This window comes from Emys orbicularis, chromosome 3, assembly GCF_028017835.1.
Source record: "Emys orbicularis isolate rEmyOrb1 chromosome 3, rEmyOrb1.hap1, whole genome shotgun sequence".
Classification (NCBI taxonomy): Eukaryota; Metazoa; Chordata; order Testudines; family Emydidae; genus Emys; species Emys orbicularis.
In genome coordinates this window covers 66,830,560-66,846,578 of record NC_088685.1, presented here as the reverse complement: position 1 = coordinate 66,846,578, position 16,019 = coordinate 66,830,560, and the positions used below count along the sequence as shown (strand labels likewise).

The window sequence follows — 16,019 nt, the reverse complement described above, 5'->3', positions numbered from 1 at the left end:
GGAAACAGGAGTGGGATTGAGTGTCTGAATCCTTCCCTTTCACTCCCACCCCCCATTTAGGAAAAACAAACAAACAAACCCACCTTGCAACTAGGTACAAGAGCCTTTTCACAGAGGCTTGTTCAATTTCTGAACAGAGTCAGTTCATGCAGCAGGAGCTGGTTTGGCACTGCCAATAACTAGTTATGGATACATGGAGGTTGTGTTGATGTGATGTGTCAACTAATAGCACGGTCTTGCCATAATCAAATAAAATTGAGTTTATACAGTATAATCTGTCCTGCTAATGAACTTTCAGTTTAGTGTGGTAAGCAAGATAAATGCAGCTGTTGTTGTTGTGTGATTGTAATGGCTAAACATATTTAATTATCTTTCTATGGTCTGTGATTGTGTAGACCAGAAATCCATTATCTTTTTTTCAAAACTTCATTTTTGTGATACTGTGACTATAAATGACAAGAACCTTTTGATTAGTTTCTGCCTAATAATAGTGAAGATGAGTTGGTAACGTAGAAAAATTAAATTTCAATTGGCTTTTCAGGAATATTTATAGGAGAGGATGGGGAAGTGTTCTCAAAATCAAATGACAAATAATTATGAATCTCAAATAACATATATAGGGGGTTTGTATTTTGTTGTAGGATATTTGCTGGATCCTAATGGAGAGAAGTGTGTAACTGCTCCTCGCCAAGTCTCTGCTTTGCATCATAAGGACATCACCGTGTCCTTAGTCGCTGCAAGTGATGGTGCTACAGTATGTGTTACTGAAAGAGGGGATATTTACTTGCTCACAGACTATCAGTGCAAGAAGATGGCTTCCAAGTATGTATTTTTTCCTTTAAGGGGAAGTACAATACTAAGTTAGTTTCACTGTGTTTTTTCTTTTTTCAAACTATTTCGGAAGAGATTTGGAGGAGGGATGTTCGTGTTCAAGAAGTGATATATACCTGGTCACCTTTAAAGTTTCTTCCTTGACTTCTTGAGCTTGGCTTGATATAATTGTTTGTTTAGTGGAGGCATTGAAGGTTGGCTTTGTTTCTTTAATAAATAGATTTATTTTGTATTTGGAGGTGTGTAAAATAGCCATATGCTAATAGCTGAGTTAAAATACAACTGTTAAAAAGGCTTCGAGAAATTACAGAGTATGTATAATTGGATACTTTCAATTACTGAATATTTAAACGAAACAAATCTGTGAAGGTTGCAGATGCAGGAAAATCAGATGAGGGGGAAAACATTAAGAGAAGCTTCCTTTTGTTCTAGCCAAAAGGTTTACTCTTATTTTTTTTTCTTCCAGCAGCTGTCATTCTGAATCCTCAGTCTTATTTCTCAATTTGATGATGGTGGAGAAACTTCCATACTTATATGTAAACCCTTTTAAAATCCCTTCTAGTTTAGGACAGGGAGAAGAAATTAATCTCAAAATTTGTCAGGGTTTATTTACTTTAAATCAAAGTGACTTAAATCACTGATTTTTAGTTATTTTCCTAAAGAGAGGTTAATTCTCATTGGTTGGTATAACCATTAAAAATGTAGATTTGCAACCAAATGTAGCCTTTAAATTATAGATTGGGTATCTGTGCTAACCAGGAGGTTTTCACTATATCTATACGTATTTATTTAAGCAATTATATAGCTTAACGTATATTTATTCAGATTGTTAATTTTACACTTTTTTATGTTAGACACGTTTCTTTACTAGATCTTTTTTAACTTGGATTTGTGCCAATCTAAATGTAGATGGACATTGGAATTCAAATAATATGCACAAAAACAATATTTTAAGAGTTTTATTTGACCTTTAATGTGCCAGGTAGATAGGAAAGTAAGTTTATAAAAATCTGTTGCATTTAAAACTGATTTAATAAACAAAGGGGATATTAACTGTAGTTACTGAATTGATAGATTTTTTTTTTTTTTCTGGTCACCATGGACCAGATTTGTGAAGGTTCTTTGGTGTCTTAAAATGCACCTAAATCAATGGGAGTTAGGTGCTGCTGAAAATCCCAGTGGTCTCTAAGCAGGTTAGGCACCTCCGAACCTTCAAAACCTGACCCATGGTGACCAGAAATAAAGAGTTAGGAGCCGAACTGGTTTAGGTGTATTTGAAAATCCTGTATCTTAAGGTGCCTCAAAACCTTTGAAAATCTGGATGGTATTGTTCAAGTTCTTAGAATTAGTGAATCTGATCCTCCACCACATGGCTTTTATTAATAGAATGGAAGAACAAAACAAGCTTTCCTGCTTTTTAAACTCTCAATTGGTTTCTCAACTTTAACTATATTCAAAATGAAGAAAATAGGATCTCTGCACCTGCTAGCTGAACTGAAACCAAAAGTAATTAAGGAAAAAGCTTTTCTGCCCAACAAAATGAAAGACATTTGAAGAAATACATACTAGCATTCAGTATGTGGTAAAAACTGAAAATAATATAGATACATAATGCAGCACATGATATAAAGTTAAGCTCAAAAGTTAAAGATGTTTTACCCTGATTTTTGTATATAAGTAAAGCAACACCCTTTGACTCGTTTAAAACTTGAGGAGGGCTTATTAATGCATATTTTTATTTACTTAAATGATTTTAATAATTGTCATAATTTTAAAATTTTATTTTAAAACAGGTTTATTTTTTAAAAGAAAAGTATTTAAATTTAAAAGAATCTGATTTTTGTTTTTTTTAAATCAATTTTATCCACCCAGAAACTTGATGAATTCTGTAAGGATGAAGTATAGATTTTTAAGTAATTAAGTTTTAATTAATGGGTGATGGGTATAAACTATTGAAGCTAGAGGAAGATGGATCGTTCAGTATGTTGCATTCTAATGTTTTCAGGAGTCTGTGTCAAAACTATAAGTAAGGCTACCTTTTAGTCACAGGTATTTTTAGTAAAAGCCATGGACAGGTCACAAGTAGTAAATAAAAATTCACGGCCCATGACCTGTCCAGGACTTTTACTATATACCCCTAACTAAAACTTGGGCCGGGGTGCTCTGGTGCACGGCCCGGGACTCGTGCTGGGGGGGGTGGGGGTGGGGCCGGAGAAGGAGCAGTGGCACGTGGCCCGGGACCTCCGCTGATGGGGGGCAGGTGGGCGGCAGTGTGTGGGCTGGGACCCCCGCTGGTGCTGGGGAAGGGGGGGAGGGTTGGCGGGGCTGGCAGGCTCCCAACCCAGCTCCAAATGGCATGTCCCTGCATCTCCTAGGGGAAGTGGCGGCCAGGGGGGCTCCACGTGATACTCCAGCCACATGCGCCAGCTCCCACTGGCCAGGAACCGCAGCCAATGGGAGCTGCGGGGGCGGTGTGTGTGGGTGCGGGCAGAGCACGGAGCCCCCTGACCCCTCCACCTAGGAGCTGCAGGGACATGCCAGTTGGAGCTGGGGAGGCCTCCCCTCCCTCTGAGACAAGCGCCGTGCCCCCCCACCCCCTTCTCACCTCCCCACTGCAACCCCTGCCCTAGCCCTGAGCCTCCTCACTCACATCCAAACTGCTGCTGCTGGCCCAGTTTAGTCATCATGTAGAATCTTTGGGTGCCAGTCTGCCTACTGGGAAAGGCTAAGGGGAGTCTTTTTTACTTCTTTCTATCTGGGTGAGGTTGGTCATATGGATCAGAACAAAAAGGAAAGATGAATTGGTAACTAATTTTGTTGTTCTCATACTGTGCTGTGTGATGATTTTTTTTTATTTTTTTTTTTTCCCAACAGAAGAAACTTAAAAAAAGTCTAATGTGCCTAGCTGTACAAGACAGTGTAATTCTATCCTGGGGTCTTGAGCCTGAGGTTTATTTCCATATTTTTTGACTTGTCCATCAGTTCTTTACAATAGGGAGGGTATTCTCCCTGTGGAGATGAAGTTAACCTATTTTGAAGAATGGATGGACATGAGACAACTACTGTCTGTCTCAAGCCACGAGAATATTCTGTTTTTGAGGACTGGTAAATGTACCACAAGGGAAAATTAATCACAATAACAATAAACTATGTATGTTACCTTAGCTGCTTTTTAAAGTGATTCTCTAAATGTAAAATCTCAATTTTTGTGACACTTATATATACATGTTAATGGATTTGTAGGAGAAATATTAATGTTATCGTTCCTTTTGTGTTCATTCAGACAGCTGAACCTAAAAAAGGTTCTTGTTAATGGGGGATATTTGGAATACAAGATGGATCCTCAGCATCTCAAAGAAAATGGGGGTCAAAAGACTTGCATTCTTGCCCTGGATGAAGCTGGACGAGTAAGTTGTCTGCCTAATGTATTAATTCTTTTGAAACAAGAGGTATATTGAAGGGCTAGGTAAATTGAGAACAGAACTACTGGGGCTCCCCAGTGTATTTTAACTTTTCTGCGTAGAATTCTCTTTTTGGTATGGGAGAAGGATGGCATCTGAATTCTGAGTGGATGTCATCTTCTGAAAAATTCATCAAAGATAACCCAAAGAACAGTTATCTAAGAACTCCTCTGCCCTGGCTTGTACTTTCTTTGAAATCTGTCTTCTCCACTCCTGCCATCCCTTCTATTTCATCACAGAACTGGCTGCTTGTTCCACATCACTTTCAGTCTGTTGACAGCAATGTGAGCGAGTCACTGGAAAAAGAACCTGATGGCCTGGGTATGATATTGAGGGAATTAATAGTTACTTAACTGTGGGGCCACTGGTTTTTAGGTCCTTATTTTTTTTGTTCTGTGTTCATTGTTTGCCTCAAGTGCGTGATGTTACACTTAATATTTGTCAAATGTTGGTCTAAATTGCCATGTTAAGAGAGGCCAATATCATTATCTGAAAATGTCCATCCCTCTTGTACGCAGCTGCCAGTGTTCCTCTAAGATGCAGTCGATACTCTCGCACGAACCAGTACAACAGTGTACAACAGGCTAGAATCTCTGTTTGTGTCTCTTCTGTTTCCGAGTGTGACTACAACCCACCTTAAAACCATTACCTTAGATACAATGTAAAGTATGTCTGACCACACTTAAAAATTTACATGCCATACCCAATGAATGGCTTAGTATATATGTTTAATTGCAGACAATTGTATGTTCTCGTTAGTGTGAAAATGCAGAAGAATTTCCATATTATAGCAACTCTTCCTAGAAACCCTCAAAACTCAAAGCATCCTGGAATTAGTTCATTGCAAGTTCTAAACTTGTGGCACCATCTAGTGGTGTTTGTAAAGTTTTTGTTTAATGAAAATGCTGCATGGAAGAGAAATCTAAAATTGTGTTAGCACATGAAAATAAAGAGGACAGAACTGAACTGGTGTTCCTCTCTGCATTTTTCGGTCTTCATTTTTGCAACGTGACTGAGCTCTTTTTATAGGGTAAAGCAGATTTTTGATAGGTGCATCTAGTCTTTCAAATTAGATGGTAATATTTTGTCAAATGGAGTTTATTTTGTCAAGACGTTCATGTGTGTGCACATGCATGCTGTAAGCCATGTGACTCGTAAAGTTACTCGGCCTGTGGGATCACCTGTGTGGCTGCAATATCTTCTAATTCCTAGAGACGCTGGGCCAATACGAACCAGCATAGCTCTGTTTACTTCAGTGGTGTTATGCCAGTTTATGCCAGATAGTGTGCAAGTAAAATGGAAACTGGTAGTTTTGTGAGTATCAAGGTTGTCTTAGGCACAAACATTGCAAATGACTGCTTGGAAGGGAGGGGGACCCTCTCATGCTTTTCAGCACTGAATCAATAGTTGGTCGTCTGGCCTTATCTCCCCTCTCCTCATGCAGTACTTAAGGAAAAGAAAACTTGCTGCACAGCTTCTTCCCATAGAATCATAGAATATCAGGGTTGGAAAGGACCTCATGAGGTCATCTAGTCCAACCCCCCTGCTCAAAGCAGGACCAATCCCCAGTTAGATTTTTGCCCCAGATCCCTAAGTGGCCCCCTCAAGGATTGAACTCACAACCCTGGGTTTAGCAGGACAATGCTCAAACCACTGAGCTCTCCCCCCCTCGGTGTCATTACCCGGGGTACAATCTGGACTGATGAACAGCTGTATCCCCTCAGTTCTCCAAGGCTTGGGTGCATTTTACACTGCTTTGCTGTGAGAGCTACCACTTCTGTCTGGTTGCACACAGTCTCCAGCATGTAATTTACTCCCAGTTAACTTGGTCTATGCAAGGCTGTGATCAAGTGTCTTGATGTTTTTGGTCTTTTGGCCTCGAGATGAAAACCTTGTCTTTGTTTCTGGGACCTTGAAGTGAAAAAATTCTCTGTTCTTATCAGTTTAATATCAGTGCTATTACCAGTCACTTTTGAATTACACTGTAGAGGAACACCAGCAAATTCCCAGTCCCAGACTTGCCCCAGAAATGTACGTCTTGTACTGCCCAGCTCTGCTGGACAATACAAGCTCATATAAAGTCTGTCATTTTATTAACAGAAAATGATATGCACAAATCCTGTTATCTCAAATGGAGTTTCCCAAACACTTCAATCCAATCATACTGCTTCAGATAAAACAATAAAACAAATTTATTAACTATAGAAAGCTAGATTTTAAGTGATTACTAGTAATGAGGCATAAAAGTCATTATTGGTTACAAGAAAATAAGTTAAGCATTAGTTGCATATTACTTTTAACAAGCTAAGTGAATTCAAAGCATAGGTTTCTTTCAACACATGTTTCAGCAAGTTTACTGATTGAATTTCTTGCAGTCGGGATCCCTCCCCCAATCTAATGTCACTTCATTTTTCTTCAGGTGTTATTGATGCCATAGGTAGCGAGAAAAGGAGAGGATTTAGGGCATCTAATCTCCCTTCTCATAGTTCTTTCTCTTCTTTGAGAAACATTTCCACCTGAGGTTCAGGTGGTAAAAAGTCTGTGTAGACGGGAAACCCAAGCAGCTTTTTTGTCAAGATGTAGATTCCCCCCCCCCCCCCCCACACACCATCTTTCCTGCTAAAGAATGGCCACTTAACCATGCGATGGTTCATTTGATTTTTTTGACACCTGGCCGAGGTTTTGGTGAGTCTTTTGTCTCTGGGATTTGTGACTGCTCCCCAGACTTGTAACATGTCTTAGTAATGCCGTACAGAGGACTCTTATAACTTTACATACGATGGTGCCACACATATTTTACCAGGACAATAATGATCAGCAAATTGAGTTTTTGAATGATACCTCACAAGCCATACTTTGTACAGAATTTATCATAGTCTTGTAAAAGAGGTGAACCATAGGGGTACAGAGTGTCACACCCGCCCCTTTCCCCCCACCTGCAGTTCTGTAAATCTGTCCTACCTTAAATATGTTCCGGGATAATCTTTGATCATAACCAAATCTCTGATTCTGCTTTGTAATCTTGGCCTGTATAAAACAAAGCGTTTGTGGGGCCACTGAACGATCAAAGTGCTGAAGGAGCACTCAAGGAAGAGAAGGTTGTGGAGAAGTGAAACGAATTCTTTGCATTGATCTTCACTGCACTGAATGTGAGGGAGATTCCTACAGCTGAGCCATTTTTTTGAGTTGACAGATCTGAGGAACTGTATCAGATTGAGGCGTCAACAGAGGAGGTTTGGGAACAAATGGATAAATGTAACAGTAATAAGGACCAGATGGTATTCACCCAAGCGTTCTGAAGTAACTCAAATATGAAATAGCAAAACTATTAACTGCAGTATGAAACCTGTCACTTAAATCAGCGTCTGTACCAGTGACTGGATGTGAATGCTGACTTTTATAAAAGGTTCCAGAGGCAATTCTGGCAATTACAGGTCAATACCCTAACTTCAGTACCAGGCACATTGGTTACAACTGTAGTAAAGAACAGAATTATCAGACACATAGATGAACACAATATGATCAGGAAGAGTCAACATGGCTTTTGTAAACGGAAATCATGCCTCACCAGTCTATTAGAATTCTTTGAGGCAGTCTACAAGCATGTGGACAAGAATGATCCAGCTGATATAGTGTACTTGGACTTTCAAAAAGCTTTTGACAAGGTCACATGCCAAAGGCTCTTAAGCAAAGTAAGCAGTCATAGAATAAGAGGGAAGGTCCTCTCATGAATCAGTAACTGGTTAAAAGGGTCATTTTTTCACAAAGGAGAGCGAGAAATAGTGGGGTTCCCCCAAGGTTCTGTACTGATACCTGTGCTGTTCACTGTTCACCCCTTTTTCGAAATAATTTATGAATATGCTGAAGTGGCAAAATTTGCAGATGATACAAAATTGCTCAAAATAGATAAGTCCAAAGCCGACTGTGTACAGTTACAAAGGGATCTCACAAACGTGGGTGATTGGGCAACAAAATAGCAGATGAATTTCATGTTGATAAATGCAAAGTAATGTATATTGGAAAACATAATCCTAACTTTACATACAAAATGTTGGGTAGCTGTTCCCACTTAAGAAAGAGATTTTGGAGTCATTGTGGATAGTTCTCTGAAAACATCCGCTCGATGTGCAGTGGCAGTCAAGAAAGCTAGCAGAATGTTAGGAACAATTAGGAAGGGGATAGATAAGACAGAAAATAGCATAATGCCACTGTATAAATCCATGGGACACCCATACCTTTAATACAGCTTGCTGTTCTACTTGCCCTATGTCAAAAAAGATATATTAGAGTTGGAAAATGTGCAGAGAAGGGCAACAAAAATGATTGGATATATGGAACAGCTTCCATATAAGGAGAGATTTAAAAATTGGGACTGGTCAGTTTTGAAAAGAGGCGACCAAGGGTAGATATGATAGAGATCTATAAAATCATGAATGGTGTGGAGAAGGTGATAAAGAAGTGTTATTTATTCCTTCACATAACATAGGAACTAGAGGTCACCCAGTGAAATTAATGGGCAGAAAGTTTAACAAAAACGTAAGTAAGTACTTCTTCACACAATGCACAATCAACCTGTGGAACTCATTGCTAGGGGATATTGTGAAGGCGAAAACTATAACAGAGTTCAAAAAAGAATTAGATAAGTTCATGGAGGATAGGTCCATCAGTGCTATTAGCCAAGACATTATCCCATGCTCTGGGTGTCTGTAAGCCTCTGACTGCCAGAAGCTGGGATTAGATGACGGGATGGATTGCTCAATAATTGCCCTGTTCTGTTCATTCCCTCTGGCGCAGCTGGCACTGGCTACTGTCCGAAGACAGAATATTGGCCTAGTAGGCCGTTGACTGTACTGGGTCATACCATTCTTATGTTTTTATCTTCTTAAAGTTTAAAACAGCATTGAGGTTTTTTTGGTGTTATTAGTCTGATAGTTAAAAACAGGCATATTGTGTTTGTTAGACTATCTTTGTTCTTATAATAGATATCTTTTGAATGTTGTCTGGTGTTAGAAGCAAAGGAACTAGGAGACAAATGTATCTAAATAACTGAGAGGTGGACTCTACTTGTCATTTGATAGGAATTGCCCTCATTAAAGACTGGTATATTTCTGGTTCTCCTTGAACAAGATATTTCATTTGGGTTCTATTGAAGTGCAAGAAGAAAGAGGGAAAGTACAGCTGGAATCCTAATTGCTTCATAATTTAGCTACTTCATAGTAATTACTTCAGTTTTCTGCTGCTTTATTCTAAAAATGCAGATAGCGACAGTAGACTCCTACCTTTTTAGAATGGTACTTGAAACTAAAAATTGTAGGTAAGAACATCAAAACAAGGTAAGTTATCCAGTAGAGAAGTATTTAAAAAGAAGCCTTAATGGGCAGGTAACTTTTGATATCCAAGCATCTTCCTTTACTGCTCACAGTGAAATAAATCATTCATTCCAAATAAACTTGCATTGTTAAAAATTCATAATCTCCCCTCTGTTCTTCAATAATTTTGAGATGACATGTGCTTCTGGTTTAATAATGCTGTAGTGCACATCACTGTGAGTTGCTTTTTTTCTGTAGATTTCTAAATTCTCTAAACACTCCTCCCCCCATTCATATTTTAGGTGTTTTGCTGGAAGTCATCCAACAGTCCTATGAAGCAGTGTCGATGGGTCTATGGCCGCCAAGTCTTCATGTCTGATGTTGCTTTAAATAGGAATGAAATAATGTTTGTCACACAGGATGGTGACGCCTTTACAGGAAAGTGGGTAGAAGGAGAGAAAAAAACTTCTGAAAAGAAAGGTTAGTTACATTTTATGACCTATTTCTAATTCAATAAATATCTTTACATTCCCTATCTCTCCTCTCCTCTCACCCAATGCACCTCTACCCCGATATAACGCGACCCGATATAACACGAATTCGGATATAACGCGGTAAAGCAGCGCTCCGGTGGGGCAGGGCTGCGCACTCCGGTGGATCGAAGTAAGCGCGATATAACGCGGTTTCACCTATAACGCGGTAAGATTTTTTTGGCTCCTGAGGACAGCGTTATATCGAGGTAGAGGTGCATTTGTAATTTTTTTCAGGTTTTGTAATGGGAGAGGGAATTTTCCCTTAGTCAATCTGCCTGATCTATTAGTAGTATGTGATGGGCTATCTCTACTTCCTTCATGACTGACAGATAGATAAAAGAAATAGGAGAGACTTGGCACTGTTCAGCTAGTTTAGTTTTTTGCTATTGTTTTTTGTTTTCCCCGCCATGTTCAGTTTAACTTGTCTCTCTGTTGTCCGTGACCTTCTGGTGCACAAGCTGTTTCCTGAATAACTCGTGGTGAACAGGGTCATAGGTGTCCAACATTTATGTGAATGTTAGTGATCCTGAAATGTACTGGATGTACAGCATTGGGAAAGTAGGTCCTCCTGTCAGTAAAGAATTGATTCAAGTGAAAAGAGTATGTGCTTCCTCACATTGCCCTGCTAGGGTAACTTAATCTTGTTTCATAGAGACTGCTAATATAGATCAGCAGGTAGTTCAGTTTCCAAAACAATTCAGTCCTTGTATTCTTAGCTGAATCTGCTGACTAAGGGGCTCAGTATTAGGAAGTTGTTTTTTGTAATTGGAAACACCTGTTCCATAGGAATTGATTGAAAAAATCAGCTCTGTTCACATGGACCAACTGAAAGTGCACAGATGGTAACTGCTTTGTCCCTGCCAAGCTGGGTGGGTTTGGATTTTTATGGCCTACAGATGAATGGCCACATCACATTTCCAGGACCTTAATTTCCAATTTATAATTTCAGTTTTAAGCCTCCAATCTTGCATTCCTTCATTGCAAGGTCTTCCCTTCCCTTCTCAAAACTCTGAGTTAGCCCATCAGTTTTCCTTTTTTGCTTCGCTACTTTCCAAGAAAGTCACATGTCATGGTAATTCTTCCTCCTCATCTCTGTTCTCCTAGCCCTGTAAAGTGTCAGAACAAGGGAATCTGTTTAATTTGGACCTTCCACATAGCAGCGTATGGTGCACTGGTCTTACTGCTGGGCTGGTCTTACAATTCCATAATGCACTAAAATATCTTTATTCTTGATAGATGTTGAACCAAAGGCCTTTGTAGTCTTGGGTTCACTCTCCCTGTCCTTGTGCTGGACTAGTGACCTTATAAAGGTAGAAAGATTTTCATTTTGTTTATTGCTTATTAATAGTGTTCTCTGCATTCTACCTAAGACTACAATTTAAGAAGCACATAATTTTAATATCTTTTTAAGCAGAAATGGAAAGAAATATCTTAACAATATTTTCCAATATTCATTATTCAGAATTCACCTGCCATAAATTTATAATGAATAAAATAATTTTTGTTTTGAAGTTTTCCAAAGTGAAGATATACCATGAAAATACGAAAGGGACATTTTGTGTACTATATCTTACTAGTGTTGTAACTGAAGTACAATAGAAAAAGCAGAGTATGCTTCATTTAATCCATAGCCATGCCATCTTGCATGTGATATCGCCAGATCTCACAAAATGAGGAGGTTTGGGTTGGATGAGTACTCATTGGGTGGGAGATCTCCCAAGTCCAGGGATCAGAATCTAGGTAGGCTTATCTCTTTAGGCGTGCCATTTCTGATTGAAGTCAATGCTGTTTGGGCCAAAGTCTTCAGTCTGATCTCAGTTGTAACTCTGTTGACCCCAACTCAATGGACTCACACCAGTAATTAATTTTGTCCTTTGTTTTATCAGTTAAATCTTAATTAGTTTGACCCTTCCATGTTTTTCCAACATCTCTTTTTTAACAGAGGTTGTATCAAGTCTTCAGAATTCCTCATATGATGTGTCTTGTCACTATGATACAAACAGTGTATATGAAAGAATTCGACTTGAGAAGCTTGCTTTTGTCCACAGAGGTGTTAGTGTTACCACAGATCCTAATGGATGTAACTTTGCTGTTTTACAGTCAGATCCTAAAACAAGGTATATTTCAGATATCTATGGCTGTAACTTCAATTGCTGAAAGTACTGAGGGGGATGTGGGTGTAAAGCATTTTTCTGTTCCATTAACAGACTTGTTGTGTCTTCAGTTTCAATCAAAATTTCTGCTTTACAGAGAACCATCTTTGGCTACTGAAGAGATCATAGTAAATATGGTCATCTTGGCTTAGCATTTATTTGTAGACTACTATGTAGAGGTTGTTTAGGCAAAAAGCCATTAATTAGGGAATGTCTACACTAGAAACTTTGCAGCGTAGACGCATACTACAGTGACAGAGGGTTCTTTTGTTGCTGTAGTGAATCCATCTCTCTGAGATGGCAGTAACTAGGTTGACAAAATAATTCTTCCATTGGTCTAGCCACAGTGTCCACAGTGCTTAGATCAGTTTAACTATGTTTTAGAGGTGTGATTTCCCCCCCCCCCCGAACGACGTAGGTAGACCTAGCTAAGTTTTGGGTGTAGGCCAGCCCTTAGTTTATCCAAAGGCAAAATGTTCAAGCCAAACACTTATAATCAAGTCCCCTTTAAAACCTACCTTCTAATGTACTTTAACTCTCCATTCCATAAAGTGTCATGGAAATCCTTCTTAACATATAGATTCCTTACTTCTCAGAGATGCCCTGTAATACAAGAAACTGAAAGGCAGAAGTAATCTATTTTTTAAATTAAACAAAAACTTAAATCTTTGAAATAAAGTTGGAGTAAATGAAACATTAAAAGATGCACTGCTCCTTGCACTCTCATGTTAGATTTTAGAATATCTAGCATATTGTGTAACATGAATTTTTGTTTTGGACTTCAGTATGCAGCATGTCAAAGATTCTTACATTTCTGAGTTACTTTAAGCACTTCCTTTTAGGAAAAAATGACATGGGTAGCATGCAAAGTACTAACACTGCTGATAACTTCATACAAAAATGTCTGGCTTAATATTTATAAAGAGAAAAATGTGATATTTGGTGCTTTAGAAAAATGTCACAGGAGATATATGTATATGTAATATTGCGTAATAATATCTAGCTTTTATATAGCACTTTTCATCAGTTTAGGAATTTTCTTTGTATTAAAGAATACAGTATGAAACTTTGAATAGTAATGTAGAATAGCCAAAAATTTAGGTTCTTCATTTTAAAAAAGCCCGTCATGATAGAATTTAAAATTCAACCAAATAAAAAATAACTATTTGTCTTTATAGCCTATATGAAATTCCAAGTGTGTCGTCATCAAGTTTCGTTGAGGATTTTGGCAAATTGTTAGGGGAAACAGATGAAATGGACAACATCCATGATGTGACTTTTCAGATCGGCACTAGGATGATCCCTGCGCACAAATACATCTTGGCCATGCGTTCTGACTTCTTCAGAAAGCTGTTCATTTCAGATGACAATCGACTAGACTCTCCAGATGTCTATCGTAAAGATGAAGATGCTGTAGGATGTGATCTCTTTATGATAGAGAAGGTTCATCAAGATTTGTTTACATACCTTCTGCAGTTCATATACATGGACACTTGTGATCTTTTGACTCATGGTTACAAACCAAGAATGTTGTATAAGGAAAAAACAGAAGACTATCAAGATACCCTAATTTCTAACCTTAATAAAATGAGTTTCAGTGGAGATGTTAATGGAAAGTCTGCATTTGAGGTTTACAGAAGTAATCAAGTGCATGTAGTAAATCAAAGAGAGAAGAACAAACCCAAGTCTTCTAAAAAAGGCAAAGTTGTTGGTGAAGAAGTAAACCCCATAAAAATGTTGCAAGGTGCTGCAAAGAAATTTTGTCTCAGCAATTTAAGTGTAAGGTGTGTTACAATTTTTTCTTTGTCAGTATCCACTTTAGTTGGTGCTTGCTTTTTCTCCCTTTTTGACCATATATAAGCTTGTCTAGAAAATGGAAGGGTTTTAACTACCAATGTAGTTTGGGCTGACATGACTCCCAGTTTGTTTCTATTTGCCACTTCCCCACATTTCACAGACCCACAGCACGTCTTAAAAGGAGCTTATGAGGTCAGCTTATTCTGACACTTCTCTAGGAGAAAGTGTGAGCAACTCTTAAGTAATGCAACTGAGGGTTCTATGAAAAAAGAGAATTGTGAGATTGCTCTTCAACTAAAGCAATGTGTTACCAACTGAGCCACTAGGCCTTCTCTGGTGCAGGAAGTGCTGTACGTCAGCACTAGTCTCATCTTAATCCTATCCTGGGAAACTTGTACAAGATATATACATTCTACTCTGTTTTGAGATGGGGACTTCCTGTGTTTGAGTTTAGATGCAAATAATGTAGCTTTCCAGATAACTCCTTGTCTCAGACTGAGCCATATGTTTCGTCCTTTGTGTGATGCATATAAAATCATGGCTCTCATCTGTGGTTGATGCTGATCTTTGCATGGGTGATGCTGCAGACTTTGCATTAAACAATATGAAGCAAAGAACTGGAACCCTGTTAACTGATGCCTTGTATTTCTGATAATATTACAAGATGAAACCAGTGGAGTTGAGATTGAACATCTCTGCTATTGTACAAATTTCTGCATAATACTATTTTTCTGTCTTGTGTCTCTCTGTACCATCATCAAAAGGATTGAGGACAGTAAACCCTTGTAAACCAATTTCCCCCACTCTGTATTTTTAACGTATTTCTTTGTTTAACTTTCTCAGCCATTCTGTGGTGGTCATAAAAAGGAAGCAGTTACCACAGCTGGGTGCACATAAAAGAACAGCCAGGGCAGAGCCCAGACATTTTAAAAGCAAAAATGTCCCTCAGCCTTCTAATAAAGCTACCATTTGTGTTCACCCAATTCACAAATTAACCCTCATAGCATATCTCTAACACTATACATCTCTCGCCACTCAAGGTAATCAATACCTCCTCAAAGTATGGCCCAGAAGGAGCAAACACCATGTAGATGGCTGAGCCTACTCCGGTATAGCCCACCTGTCACTTGGACCAGGATAAATAAATAGGAGTAGTTAAGTAGTAGAGAGATGCCTCGCAATCCCTTTTCATATATCTTTCATATCTATGCTGAAGGATCGATCAGTTTCTTAATAGACTTCCTAGGTTTCTGTGAAGTGCATTTGTTGTCCTTTCATTTATGGTCACAATGTTATACTAAGTGGTACTAAATTTCAAACCTATTTTTCCTTATCAATATAGCGATTATCAGTAACATATAATAGTTGACGTTTGTAATATTTATGCCTTACAGATTGGATGGAGTTAAACTAGAAAATGGAAAAATTAATGTTGTCAACAGGAAAAATGGAAACAAACCAAAGTTAAACCCCAAAAAATGGTAAGTTTTTAAATCTAGCTATGTCAAGTCTCTGTGTGTATCTGTCTTTATTTTTTAGTACCTATCACTTCATTTTGAAATAAGTAGACACTAAGTAGATGCAGCCAAAATTTTGTAAACTGAAATTTTCTGCAACCTGTTATTACTTGTGAGGCGCATGTGTGTATATTTCACAGTTAACGGTCGTTGGAGAGCGATGCTTTGTATTTACCTGTACACCCTTTTGTAATCTGAGATACTGGATTAGTACTCTGAACCAGAGCTCAATGATTGTGTTTGTCTGTTGTGCAGTCACATTTTCCATGGCTTCATTTATATTATAGAATAGTAATGTCAGAAAAAAACTTGTGACATTTCCAGTCTGACATGCTCTGTCTGTTGCAGGACTACACATTGTTACTCCTACTAAAGCCATGTAGATTTTGACTTCTGCAATTAGAAATTTACAAGGTTG

The 16,019-nt window shown here is 38.4% G+C and overlaps 1 protein-coding gene across 2 annotated transcripts in view; it reads left to right on the top strand.

Annotated features, from left to right (window-relative positions):
* IBTK (inhibitor of Bruton tyrosine kinase) overlaps positions 1 to 16,019 on the top strand; it is an 89,507-nt gene that overhangs the window by 10,864 nt on the left and 62,624 nt on the right. For both annotated transcript variants that reach the window (XM_065401047.1, XM_065401046.1), the window contains exons 7-12: positions 642 to 822; positions 4,115 to 4,238; positions 9,904 to 10,081; positions 12,077 to 12,251; positions 13,466 to 14,071; positions 15,479 to 15,565. In XM_065401047.1, the coding sequence (XP_065257119.1) occupies positions 642 to 822; positions 4,115 to 4,238; positions 9,904 to 10,081; positions 12,077 to 12,251; positions 13,466 to 14,071; positions 15,479 to 15,565 (1,351 nt within the window). The remainder of the gene's footprint in view (positions 1 to 641; positions 823 to 4,114; positions 4,239 to 9,903; positions 10,082 to 12,076; positions 12,252 to 13,465; positions 14,072 to 15,478; positions 15,566 to 16,019) is intronic.